Raw genomic sequence first — 14,356 nt, forward strand, 5'->3', positions numbered from 1 at the left:
TTCCGGAATTTCTTTCTCGACTTGGTAGACGATGAAGTGTTTAAAGCATTTACGAATATGCAAGAGAAATTTCAAATTCCTCGAACGAGGGTTTATCAATAACTACAGATACGCCATGTGTATAACACCATGCAGAAAAAAAAGATACTTGCGTTGTAAAATTAGACACGGCTCAAAAATTATTTCATGTATGTTTTATAAAATGACAATACGCAATGCACATCTTGAACAGATTTATTTTTCTGTATTAAGACATAATAATGTTTCTACTGTATACAGCTTTGTATTCTTGACAAATAAAAAAGATTTGATTAAAAAAAAAAAAAAAAAATGTTGATAGAGGGACACCAGAGAGCAGCAGTGTGGCAGGGAGCAGGTAAGTACGCTTCGCTCTGCAGGTCTAGGAATATAGTGGGGGAGGAGCACAGGGTTTCCAAAACGGCCCCCAGGGGTGAACACTTTAAACTATAGCACAGTTAATTGGCTCCTGGCTAATAGAAAATGTATATTATATATATATAAAAATTCACTTTTAAATGGAATGTTATAATTTTACGAATTAGTAGAAAATGGTCCTGTTGATGTATATACTCCTACAGCTCTTGCTGCTGTATCTTTTCATGCTGACAGGTGAACAATCACCCCGCATCTCTGTCTTGTCTGGATACAAAATACAATATTGGTAGTAGAAGCAAGACACCGTGCTTTCAACGTAAAAGGGCCAAATTTCTAACTATAAATGCGCCACATTTGTGGAATGAAAAAGTTGCGTAAGTGTGCGGTTCTCTTCTTGCTGGTTCCCTCCTGACTCACGGAGCAGCATTCTAGGAAAGCGATAAATATAAAATTTGCCAGTTTTGGCTAGCGTGCTAACATTCTAGACTTTTCTCGCCTCTTGCATATATTGGAAAATCGTCGGGGTTACCTAGAAAGTGGCATGGCTGTCATCTTTCTGACAGATTTATTACTGGACAGAAAATGACACCAACCATAGCACAATTATAGGCCTGTTCATATTAAAAGCCAGTTTTAATAAATCTCCCCAGAGCGTGTTAAGCACCGACATACTTGTTAAGATCTGCCAATAGGCTGCTGGAAGAGGCACCGAGTCAGAAGGAAACTAGCGGGAAATTAACATCAGCAAAACAAGGAAGTGGAAACCTGGTTCCGAGCCATCAGAATGCCCATTTAATCTCTATAAACCTTGCACTAGACCAGAATTACATCCTTTATTGTAACCTACAGCCACATTCACAATTCTGCTGGCGTAAGAACAGAAAATCTCTTAATTTCTGGGAACTCAGTGTTGGCATACTGCATTCTGGGAAGTCATCTTTACTCCATGTACAGTAATCCGATGTAGGTAAACTTAACTGTTCCACCTTATTATAAGAACCCAGCTGAATGTGTGTCTGACAACTTACCAGTCAAATATTTCAGCAGAATTGTGAATGCAGCTCTGGGCTATATAATATCTGCTGTAACCGATGATCTCTATAGTACATTGTAAATATCATACTTGTTCTGGCTACAGCCTCAAGAAGATATTTAAAGCATACCTAACATTTCAACAAACTTTGCATTAATCAGTAGTACAGTGTGTGTGTGCGCATTAGGAATACCACAATTTCTGCCAATTATATTACTTGTATTTGGAATTTTTTAGCAGTTTCCCCTCTAAAGGCCCTGCCTCTAGTTTGCAGTTCTCCTAGATCTTGTGGGCCAAGACTAACTGGCATCCACTGCACACAGAAAGTAGAGGAGAACCTGCTTCCTAACCTTCTCGCACACACTCAGAAGCAGCCCCAGGATCATGGATGACATAAAAAAAAAAAAAGGTACTGACCTACATGGATGTGAATTTAGCACTTGGGCTAAGAAAACAAACAAACTGTGAAGTCTCTCTTGCTGTGTCTGAGTTCCTGCTTACGACTTACCCCTCCCCTCTGCATAGACTTGTAATGGCAATGAGAAAAGCATTGAGGGAGAGGTAAACTGGCAATAAACAGGAGAATTAGACATTTGTCTCTGATAAAATATATTACTACGTTTTTTATGGTCGCTATTGATTTATGCAAAGTTGTATAAAGAGTTAGTGACCATTTAAGATGGCGAGTTTTTAAACAGTAAAAATGCTAGTATTGTTCCTTTTTTAAATAGTAATATTTAAATTATATTTGACTTATGTTACAAACTTTTTAAAGATAGTGACTCTTGTGCAAATCTAATACCTAAAAATATAGATACACTTTAAAAAAAAAAAAAGTGTTAAAAGAAACCAAATGTCGAGAAACGACTTACCTCAAGTGCAAGTTTTCTTGACTTTCCGCCTACTGACCCATATCAGGGGGAATATCTAGCATTTTTGATGATCAGAATCACTTGATAACTTCCAATCTTTTTAGGAAAGGATCCTGCTATACTGGTGACACCACAAGCACAGCGAAGGATCAATAATGCAATGATGGGTGAATATCTCACTGACTGCCCATTTAGCTTGCTCCACAAGTTTGTTAAATATGGTCAGTACACTGTGCCTCCTGGGTTAGTATAAGGCTACTTTTAAAAAAGCATCATGGACAATAAGGACACACTGTCAGCAGACCAAATGTGAATTAGGCCAAAAGAACTGCATAAAAAATATCACAAGACACCTGGAAACCCTGTTAAACGATCATAATGTGTATTTTAATCAATGTCGATTAGTGATCCTTTATGATGTACTGTCTATTAGTGTCATTTGCACACATTATAAGTCAGAAGGTATGAAGCCTGTAAATTTAACAAAAGAAAAACTGTTGCTACACAATCCAATCTGCAACACTGGCTTATAGCTTTGTATGACCCAAAGACATGAGAAAATATTAAGATAGTCACTAAAAAAACAAAACATCTGTATACAGAATGTTACAGTCACACTTGTAGTTTATGGTATTTTCTCGGCTAGTCTCCACATCTGATATTTCCAATTTACACAGAAAAGGATTATTCTTAAGTTAAACCAAGGAGCAAAGAATATATGCAACAACCTTTATGATGTTTGATGTAGACTGTGCGTCGCTGTGCCACCTGTAAAGGCACAACAGGATCCTATCGCTCATGTACCAGCTAATGCATCCTTATACCGAAGTCTTGCCCCTGGGCAGAAAACACACTACAGCCATTACAGCTGGATAATGTCTCTGCTTTTCCTAAGCCGAAACACTGTAAGGGCACAGTGTAAAAGCTGTTATGAGACTTAAGGCCATCCCACTGGGCAAACGAGCCCAGCAATGTGCTTCTCCACCTCTGGGATTTCTTAGGTCATAACACTAATCTGCGGTGGAGGACAATGTTCATTCCTTTCTTCTTCCCCTGGAATGCTGCAGCATGATCTACTCATTCCCAATTCGGATATGCGGGTTAAACAATGGGTTAAGGTTTGGGTCATTGTCAGCTGATGCTCTGCCCCATTTTGACATGAGTAGAATGAGAGTCAGAAAGCCCAATACACCAATAATTAGGATAACCAGGAACCGCTGTTTGGTGGAAACAGGCCGCGACTTTGAACCGGTACGATTGCTGCAATGACATAAAATGTCTAATTATTCTCCAGGCTATTCAGACTGGAAAAGAAGCTTGACATATTCACATATAAAGAAATAAAGACTAACACACATATGAAAAAATATATACACGCAGCCACATCCATATTTACACACAGTAGTATATTAGTGAGGCTGCGTATACCAGCTAAATGAATGTCTATTTCACAAGTGAAGGAAACCTACATGCACAAATCTTATTAGAAAGCAGGAAGTGAAAGCATATAAAAGTACATTTTACATAAAGTTTTAAAAATAAATAAAAACTTAAATTAATCAAAGTTTAAAAGGGTTTTATGCACAGCATGGCCCTGAAACAGAAGATTCATACGTACCGGCTCCATGCTGCCCCCACTCTCTCCATCTCCCATCTATGGACATGGTCACTTGCACCGCTCCAGCCAATGACTGGCTACAGCAGTGATGTGGCCATAAGCAGCATGTCACCACTGAAGGAAGTCATTGGCAGGAATGGTACATGGGTCCATGCCCATAGCCAGTGCAAAAACCGGAAGATGGAGAGGGCAGGGGCAGCGCACGGGACTGGAGCAGCGTCAAGCAGGTAAGTATGAATTTTCTGTTTGAGAATCATGCTGCAGGCACCTAATAAAAAAAATATTAAATTTTTACCGGAAAACCCCTTTAAAGTGGTATGAGACAGCTTACCGGAGTATCCGTGCCAACCAACTTAGAGTGGGTCTCCTCCTGTATTTGTCATCATCAAAGTCGATCGTTGTGTCTTGTGAGGCAGCAACATCTCGAGTGTCATAAATCTTTCTAGGAGTTGAGGCTACAGAAGGAAAAAACAAAACAAAAAAAAAAATGTATATTATATATATATATATATATATATATATATATATATATATATATATATATTACCATCACATGCTCCATACATTGTTTTTTTCACAGGGGTGTATTCTGGCTTCACAAATATTGAAGGCCTGTCCTGAGGATAGGTCATCAATATCAAATTGATGGGGGTTCCATTCTTAAAGGGGTTCTGCACTTTCATTTAACTGATGATCTATCGTCTGGATAGATCATCAGCTTCTGATCGGCGGGGGTCCGACACCCGGGACCCCCGCCGATCAGCTGTTTGAGAAGGCAGCGGCGCTCCAGCAGCGCCGCTGCCTTCTCACTGTTTACCGCCGGGCCGCCCGCCCACTGACGTCACGACTTGTATCAACTAGAGTGGGCGCGGCTAAGCTCTGTTCACTTGAATGGAGCTTAGCCGCGCCCACTCTAGTTGATACAAGTCGTGACGTCAGTGGGCGGGCGGCCCGGCGGTAAACAGTGAGAAGGCAGCGGCGCTGCTGGAGCGCCGCTGCCTTCTCAAACAGCTGATCGGCGGGGGTCCCGGGTGTCGGACCCCCGCCGATCAGAAGCTGATGATCTATCCAGAGGATAGATCATCAGTTAATTGAAAGTGCAGAACCCCTTTAACATTCCTACCGATCAGCTGTTTGAAGGGGTAGTGGTGCTCATGTGAGCTCTGCCGCCCCTTCAACGTTTACCTTCAGGCCATCTACATAGTTCAAGTGAATGGGACAAAGCTGTAATTGAAGAGGCCGTCATGAATCACTGCAGCTAGTCTTGAGCGAATCAAGCCTTGGATCTTAGAGCCGAAGACGATTCGTTCAAAAACTTCGATTTTAATGCTTAGGAATCCGAAGTCGGTACCAAACCCAACTTTGGATTTCAATTTTTAAAGTTTTTAAAGCCGCAGATAGGAATACCGATTCACCAAGTCTTGCGAGACTTCAGGCGATACGAATTTTGCCTACGCGCAGCCCATACTGTACTGAGACAGCATTAAAATCAAAGTTTTTGAGCGAATCAACTTCGGATCCGTGATCTGAAGCTCGATGCTCTCAAGACTAACTGCAGCCTTCTAACCGTGCCGCTGTCCCCATCAGATACTGATCTAGCACTGTCACACCAGGAGTATCCTACAGCTATACTTCATACTATGTTATATCTCCTATTCTAAGGTCAAATGTTCACACTGTTCATACAGTAGACTCTTGCTGTATGGCAACAGAATATTACAGTACAACACGTTCATGATGCAAATCCAATTATTCCCTGTGATTAAAACAGTCAAGAGCAAGCTTGGCCTTATTGCATGTAACTAATGTCGGCATAGGGAATAACTGGAATTGCATCATAGCCACCATTTTTTGTCTCAGTGTAGCACTAGTGTTATTCAGTTATTTTCATTAAAGCGTTTGTGCCAGAAACTACTTTTCACTCAAGTGCATTTTCATCAATTACCCTACCTCCCATTCCTCCTTGGATTGTTTTTTTCCCCCAAATTTACCTCGTTTGCAGTTCTCTCTTATCCCCCACGTTTGAATCCTACTTCCTGGTTTGTCACGTGACTGCTGTCCCATCATGCCATAGGGCCGTGAGAAGTGCCCTGACATCAGCATGTGACACTCACCACACCAATCACGCTTCCTACGTCCTACATTACAAGGTTTCAATCCACAACATAACCAATAGCAACTGAAAATCCAAATGGATTTGCCACAGGGCGCATAGATAGGTTAATAACTTTAGAATAAGGCAGTTTTGATAAATGGTTGTATCTGGGGAAAGTGATATACAGCAATATCTGATGGGCGGGATACATTTATGTTAGTGGCACAACCCCTTTAATCTTACCTGCATTAATATTAACACTATCAGCTCCTCCATCTCCAATCATCACAGTGTGGTCTTTTGACATGGCGCCAGATAAGCCATGCTGAGCTGTGGAGGTGGGTACTGAACCGTAGAGATACCCGGCCTGTTGTGGTACTTCTGAGCTTTCTGACATGTGATCAGAGGATGAGGCTGAAGAGGAAGCAAACACAACAGTCATAACACACAACTGTACCTGCAGCATCATATATGCACAGTATATGACAATGCGTGATAAAACACTCACAATTGACAATTGACCAGTCCCTGTAATCTGTGACATCGTGTTCTGCAACCGCCTCTACAGGTGCAGTCTCTTCGATCTAAGAAAAAAATATACATATCGATATATACAGAATCCATACTGAGGAAGAAACGCAAAAATAACGTGGAAACTGAAATCATAAAGTTAAAGGCATTTTCTGGGAGTTTTACACTGATGACCTATCCTCTGAATAGGTCATCAGTATCTGATCAGTGGGGGTCCGACACCCAGGGCCCTCTCCGATCAGCTGTTTGAGAAGGCACTGGCACTTGCAGTAGCGCCACGGCCATGTGACAATGAACGGGTTATCACTAGCCTAGGAAAAGCTGCAAGAAAGCCACTGCACAACAGCGAGCACCACTGCCTTCTCAAACAGCTTATCGGCAGGGGTCCTGGGTGTCGGACCCCCAACAATCAGATACTGAGCGGTGTAAAACTCCTGGAAAACCCCTTGAAGTATGTTGCCTCCAGTACAAAAACTCAGATTGTGTATCCTTTGTGGGTACTCACTAAAGGGAGGCCCAGTCCAGCCCTTGCCCAGTTAACCGTGGAGAGCTTCTCCCGCAGGGTGGAGGCCACTGGGCTGACAAGATTGCTAGGGGGAAAGATGGGTCCTTGGCAGCTCGGGCATTGGTACCCAGCAGGCGCAGTGTTTGGTGGTAGCCGTGATGCCAGGTCATTCAAACAGGACCAGTGGAATAAGTCTAAAGGAACATAGTAAAACAGAGGTTATTTCAAAACTTCATAAGGCCTGGTTTACATCATTAGGCCGCTGAATTCGGTTAATGTCTTACCTCTAAAACTGTGCAGCCGCTGCCCGAGGGCAGGGATTAGGTTACATGCAGAAGCCAGAATGTGTAAACCCAGCCTAAAAAGGGTTCTCTATAGAGGAGTTTCATGTAATTTTGTTTTGTCTGTGTTTACATCTGTGTTACACCTGTTTTGTCCAGCAAAATAATGGACACTATGGCAATAGCGTGACGGACCTCATTATAGTCAATGGGGATGAACAGGCGCAGTTTGTGTCCGTCATGTGGTGGATCTGGCACTCCCACAGCACTTGATGGAGCAGAACAACGGAATAAGCAACACAGATGTGAACAGGGCCTTACATAGTTCTAGCCCATCTAGTTCAACCTTTTATACTTAGGTCGCTGGATAAACTGGCGATTGTAAGGCCGCTTTCACACAGTGTTTGATCGGGGATTTTGATCAGTACTTGTGGGCAAAAACAAGAAGTGGAGCCTTCACAGAGATAGGGTACAATGGAAAGATTTGCACCTGTTCTTTTTATTCACAACCACTGATGGAAATCACTCATAAAACATGAAGCATGCATGATCAATATGATAATGAACAGGGGTTATAGATATTAGTCATTCTTAAAAGGGGTTATCCAAGTTATTTTTTGTTCTGTGTGTGTTTGTAACTAAGCAAATGTTTTCAATCCACTTCCTCCATCTACAGTGGCCCCGTTCTCCTATTTAGCTGATGTCACATGACCTGTGATGTCAGCTTCTTTCCCTGCTCTGATGACGTTCTGTGCACAAGTCTGAGAGAGCAGACTGTGCTGGTTGGAGAGACAAGCCGAGCCCCTGCACTGCCTGATCTGGCCACGCCTCTGCACTGCCTGATCTGCTGGCCACGCCTCTGCACTGCCCGATCTGCTGGCCACGCCTCTGCACTGCCCAATCTGCTGGCTGATCTATCTGCCCTGTGTTTCCGATCCCACTGGTTCTACCATTCTACCATCAGCAGCACAGACTCAGGTTGGAGGCTCTGCCTCAGGTACTGAGCAGCTGCAGGGTTTTCTCTTCCCCCAGGCACTGAAGAGATTAATGCTGTGCACAGGATCTTCCCTCCCTCCTCCCAAAGCTGACAAAGACCAATGACGCCGTGCGCTCCTGCTCTGAACAGGAATCCAGCCCGGCATACCACGGACCGCTCTCGGCCGCGGAACACGGCCGCGTGTATTCGGCCTTAAGTGATCGTCCTGGCAAACTCCTGCTTGTCAGTGAAGGATACCGCTGCATTTACATGCAGTGATCTCCTCCACAGTATGGAGAGGAGTAATCGCTATGCCATCACTCGTTCCCATACAGACTCGTTGTTTTCTGCAAACGATGATTTCGATGACTGCATGAATGATCTATTACCCAAAGAACTAGCGATTTGCTTGCTTGTCTGGTAATCAGCGGCACCTTTACACTGCCGAAAAATCGCTAACAAGCGCTCCTATAAACGCTTGTTAGAGATCATCTGTCGTATTTTCAGCCAGTGTAAAGGGCTCTTTATTGAAGGTTTCCATCCAAATTTATTGCACATACACCACATTTACAGAAACTGGAGAAGCTCTTCTTGGAGGTGATAATTTCTATACATCTGATTTTATCATTTCCAACAAAAGGCATTGAAATCTCATACCATAGCACACGAGGCGCGCAGTCTCTTTAGCAGACAACAGAGTGTTACACAGGCTGCAATTCGGATTGTAATCGCTGTCCTGAAGCCACTGTAGGTACGACTGAACAATGCACTGGAACAGACAAACGTACGTCTTTAAGAGAGGTGGAAGATTAGGTCAGAATCTGTACAATGTCAATCGCTGCAAGCCTCACCTTTGGATGATTGGCCACCAGACAATGTTCACAAACATTTACCCGATGCTCAAAGCAGAACAGATTGGTCACTTTTCTCTTGGGACATTTGCAGAGACCCATGATGGCAGAGACACCTGTCAGAGAGGTTGGACACAGAAAATGAGCAATGCATCACTTGGTTATTTAAAGGGACAGTCCACTCTTTGTTACACAGGTCCCCCAGAAATTAGGTGATATCTCATTGCTGGAACCTTCACCAATCAGCATTAGGTTACTTCAACTAGGGGCATTTCCCGTTGTATGGACACTTCCCATTAAAAGGACCTGGCGAGTCTCCCCAGAGTAAGGGTCCATTCACACGTCCGTTTTTTCTTTCCTGATCTGTTCCGTTTTTTGCGGACCAGATCTGGACCCATTCATTTTCAATGGATCCTGAAAAAAAAAAATCGGACAGCACAATGTGTGCTGTCCGTTTCCGTTGTTCCGTTCCGCATGTCCGAAAAAATATAAAACATGTCCTATTCTTTTCCGCAAAAATCGGATCCTGGTACAATACCAAGTCAATGGATCCGCAAAAAACAGAAGACATTCGTATGTCATTACGTATGTCATCCGTTTTATGCGGATTCCGTTCCTGGAAATTAAATCCTGCAAACAGAAACTTTTTTTTCCAAAGAAATCCAAACAACTTTATTTGCTTATTGAAATTTATACATGTTTCCGTTTTTTGCGGATCCGCAAAAAACGGATAACATACGGAAACATTTTCAGGAACAACGGATGCGCAAAAAACGGACCGAAATTCGGGATATAGAAAAATACTGACGTGTGAATGTAGCCTTAGGCCTTGTTCACATTTTTCACTGACGTGTACTGTCCATGGAAAATGCAGATATCCATTGATTTTAATAAGACACTGGGGCAGGTTTACTAAAGCTGTCTAATTTTTAAACCTTAGACTGGACAGTTTAAAACGTCACCAAATTAATCACAGTGGCCAATGCTAGATGACGACTTGTGTGCACCTTTGGTTCCTTATAATCAACATTCTGGAGCAATTTTAGCGCACACCGGGACAGAGTTATAAAAAGGGTCTCAGACAAAAACTATGTTGTCCAGCCAATCACAGCGCAGCTTTCATTATTAGAACTGGGCCACATTTTGATTAGTAGATTAATTCTCCCCCCTTTGACTAAGGCCCCATGCACACGACCAAATTTTCGGTGCAGCCTAAAGGCCGACCCATTCATTTCTATGGGGCTGCAAAAAATTCCATCCTTGAGCTGTCCACATCGGTGCTGCAAATTGTAGAACTTGTCCTCGTCTTGTCCGTTTTGCGGACAAGAATAGGCATGTCTACAATGGGGGTTCACGAAAAGTGTGGGATGCGCACAGACTACATCTGTATTTCGCGAATCTGCAATTTATGGACCGCAAGGTGGACACGGCCATGTGCAGGAGGCCTAAGGCTGTATATACGGTGGAACAGAAATATGAAATAAACCTACGGTTATAGAATGCAAAAAAATAAAATAAAAAAAAGCCATGACTGCGAGCAAAGCTGCAACTGAGATCAATTACATTACGGGCATATCAAGTAGGGTGACAGCAATGCTGGGACACACCTATAGGTGGTGCAGGGGATCAGCAGCGCCCATATTACAGAAAGACGCTTCACATTCACAGTACTTCCTGGGGAGTCTGGAGGAGACGTCGTCTGTCCTTCAGGTACCATTGTTTTGGAAGCCATAAAAGAGATTTTCCCCTTAACAATGCATATGTGAGCACAGCTCCATTACTTCTGTGAGACCTGTGGAGATTGCTGTACTCGGCAGTCCCACTGACGGCGAATGAAGCGGCTGTCACACATGTGCACTACAGCTCCATTTACATAAGGGACTTCATTCTTGTGTTCGCTGGGGTCCTAGCAGTTGGATCTTACAATTATCACGTCTATAGGTAATAAATGCTGTTAATGGGGAAACCCTTTTACAAAGCACCGGTCACCAGGATCAACCCTATGAAACCAGGCATACTGCCTTGTAGGTTGATCCTGCTGACTAAAATGATAACTGTCTTATCAAAATCAGTTGCGGCATTAGGCCTGTTTCACACTTGCGTTGTTGTTTTCCGGTATTGAGATCTGGCAGAAGATCTCAAGACCAGAAAAAAATAAAACGTTTCCGCTTAGTCCTTATGTTTTCTGAATGGAAAGAGATCCGTTCAGGATACATCAGGACGGCGTCGGTTCCGGCAGCATTCCGTTTTGTGACTGGACACAAATCCGCTGCAAGCTACAGTTTTGTGTCCGGTCATAGAAACTGAACAAACAATGTACGTTAAGATTCCATCCATTGACGTTAAATGTATTTAATGACGGATCTGGTTTGTTGCGTTTTGATTTCACACAATCGCATCTTAAGGGTCCAGTCACACGTCCGCAAAATGGGTCAGCATCCGTTCCACAATTTTGCGGAACAGGTGCGGACCCATTCATTTTTAATGGGACTGGAATGTGCTGTCTGCATCTGCGGATCCGCCAAAAAATAGAACATGTCCGCACATTTCCGGTGTCCGTTTTGCGGATCCGCAAAACACATGCGGACGTGTGAATGGACACTTACGGCACAGATGCATCCTGATATGCAAATTCAAAACCAATCTGTTTATTTCCGGTATAGAGATCCTCTGCTGGATCTCAAAACCGGAATTAACAACGCAAGTGTGAAACGGGCCTTACCAAGAAAAAAATACTTTTATGCTTTATGCAGATGAGGGCGTCAGTGCCCTGAGAGGCGGGGCCTATCTCCCTGATGCACCTTGGCTCCTTCACTCCCCCTGCTGGCGGCACCCCTCGATGCACTGAACCCCTTATCTGCATGTAGAACAAAAGCCTTTTTTCTCGGAAACCCCACAACCAAGACAGGAATCATTTTAATCTGCAGAATCAACCCCACCAGGCAGTAGGTCTGAGATAATAGGGTTGATCCTGATGGCAGGTGCTCTCAAAATTTGTCAGTGCTCCTTGCAGTAACTAATCAGATTTTAGCTCTCAGGGATACAAATGAACTCACCTCAGAGATGATGGCCGATTGCCGAGGGATCTGTCTTTAGAGATGGATTTATCTTGGTGACACATAGGCTACTTTCACACTGGCGTTTTGGTTTCCGTTTGTAAGATCCGTGCAGGGCTCTCATAAGTGGTCCAAAACGGATCAGTTTTATCCCAATGCATTCTGAATGGAGAGCATTCCGTTCAGGATGCATCAGTTCAGTTTTACGTTTTCTGGCTGGAGAAAATACCACAGCATGCTGCAGTTTTCTCTCCCGCCAAAAATCCGGAACACTTGCCGGCATTAATTTACATTGAAATGAATTAATGCCTGATCCGGCCCCAAGTGTTCCGGGAAAATGGATAAGGTTTTGCAGTCTGCGCATGCGCAGACCTTTACAAATGAGAAAAAAATAAAAATACCGGATCCGTTTTTTCCGGATGACAACTGGAAAGACGGATCCAGTATTGCAATGCATTTGTCAGATGGATCTGCATCTGGATCCGTCTCACAAATGCATCCGTTTGCGTCCGGAATCCTTTGCCGCAAGTGTGAAAGTACCCTTATAGGAAACACGGCAGTGTTGGATTTTGTAGGCGATTCTGAGGTGGCGGCAACTTGGAAGTCGCACTGTGACCCCATCAGCTCAATGGCTGCGCCGGTATACATCGATCTTTGGTCATTTGATAGATGTGACGGCCAAGATCACTGTGTATCCCCACCCCAATACAGACACTAATGGGGTCATTGATAAAACTGGTGTAAAGTAGAACTGCCTTAGTTGCCCATAGCAACCAATCAGATTCCACCTTTCATTTTCCAAAGGAGCTGTGGAAAATTAGAGGAGGAATCTGATTGGTTGCTATGGGCAACTAAGGGCTCTTTCACACTTGCGTTCTTGTCTTCCGGCATAGAGTTCCGTCGTCGGGGCTCTATGCCGGAAGAATCCTGATCAGTTTTATCCTAATGCATTCTGAATGGAGTGAAATCTGTTCAGGATGCATCAGGATGTCTTCAGTTCCGGAACGAAACATTTTTTGGCCGGAGAAAATACCGCAGCATGCTGCGCTTTTTGCTCCGGCCAAAAATCCTGAAGACTTGCCGCAAGGCCAGATCCGGAATTAATGCCCATTAAAAGGCATTGATCTGGATCCGGCCTTAAGCTAAACGTTGTTTCGGCGCATTGCCGGATCCGACGTTTAGCTTTTTCTGAATGGTTACCATGGCTGCCGGGACGCTAAAGTCCTGGCAGCCATGGTAAAGTGTAGTGGGGAGCGGGGGAGCAGTATACTTACCGTCCGTGCGGCTCCCGGGGCGCTCCAGAGTGACATCATGGCGCCCCAGGCGCATGGATGACGTGATCGCATAGCACGTCATCCATGCGCATGGGGCGCTCTGACGTCACTCTGGAGCGCCCTGGGAGCCGCGCGGATGGTAAGTATACCGCTCCCCCGCTCCCCACTACTACTATGGCAACCAGGACTTTAATAGCGTCCTGGCTGCCATAGTAACACTGAAAGCATTTTGAAGACGGATCCGTCTTCAAATGCTTTCAGTACACTTGCGGTTTTCCGGATCCGGCGTGTACCTCCGGCAAGTGGAGTACACGCCGGATCCGGACAACGCAAGTGTGAAAGAGGCCTGTCAGTTCTACTTTACACCAGTTTGATAAATGACCCCATAAATACAGCAGGCTTTCCGAGGCCTCAGTAGGAGTCTCTCTCACCATTACTGCTGATGATGGGGGTCCGGTCACCACAGTCGCCGCTGTATTGACCTCCCACCCAGTGCTGTACCTGACTTACCAGACGGACCCACACAGATCAAGCACCTCTCATGTATATGGCATCAGTGCCCACTGCGGGGACCCCATCCAGGAGCCCTGCAGGTGAACATGGCTGATAACAGAAAACAGATGAGTGTCCCCCATACCTTACACTGCAGGGTCACTCACGCCCCACTTCCGTGTTGTCCTCGCCCCCTCCTTCTCCTCGGTGTTACTGTAGGATGCTCCCCCGTATCCTCTCCCCCATCACACCCCCGCACACAGTGTTCCTCGCCCTATACACCCTGAGATATTTTTCTTCTTTCTCCCCCAGTCTGACTTCTGTCTGCCACGTCTCTTCCTGGTGACAGTGACAGCCTCAGTCTCAGGGCGCAGTA

General features: G+C 44.3%; 1 protein-coding gene across 1 annotated transcript; it reads right to left on the minus strand.

The window, feature by feature from the left end:
• Positions 1-218: 218 nt before the first annotated feature.
• ZFPL1 (zinc finger protein like 1) lies at positions 219-14,326 on the minus strand. The gene is made up of 8 exons (XM_044269849.1): positions 14,126-14,326; positions 9,159-9,274; positions 8,965-9,076; positions 7,051-7,244; positions 6,523-6,598; positions 6,258-6,428; positions 4,251-4,374; positions 219-3,561 (listed from the first exon to the last, which is right to left on the minus strand). Exons 2-8 carry the CDS (start codon positions 9,258-9,260, stop codon positions 3,375-3,377), a joined length of 966 nt encoding a protein of 321 aa, XP_044125784.1. The 5' UTR covers positions 9,261-9,274; positions 14,126-14,326; the 3' UTR covers positions 219-3,374.
• Between the last annotated feature and the right edge of the window lie 30 nt (positions 14,327-14,356).

The sequence above is a fragment of the Bufo gargarizans genome, chromosome 10 (genome assembly GCF_014858855.1).
Source record: "Bufo gargarizans isolate SCDJY-AF-19 chromosome 10, ASM1485885v1, whole genome shotgun sequence".
NCBI lineage: Eukaryota > Metazoa > Chordata > Amphibia > Anura > Bufonidae > Bufo > Bufo gargarizans.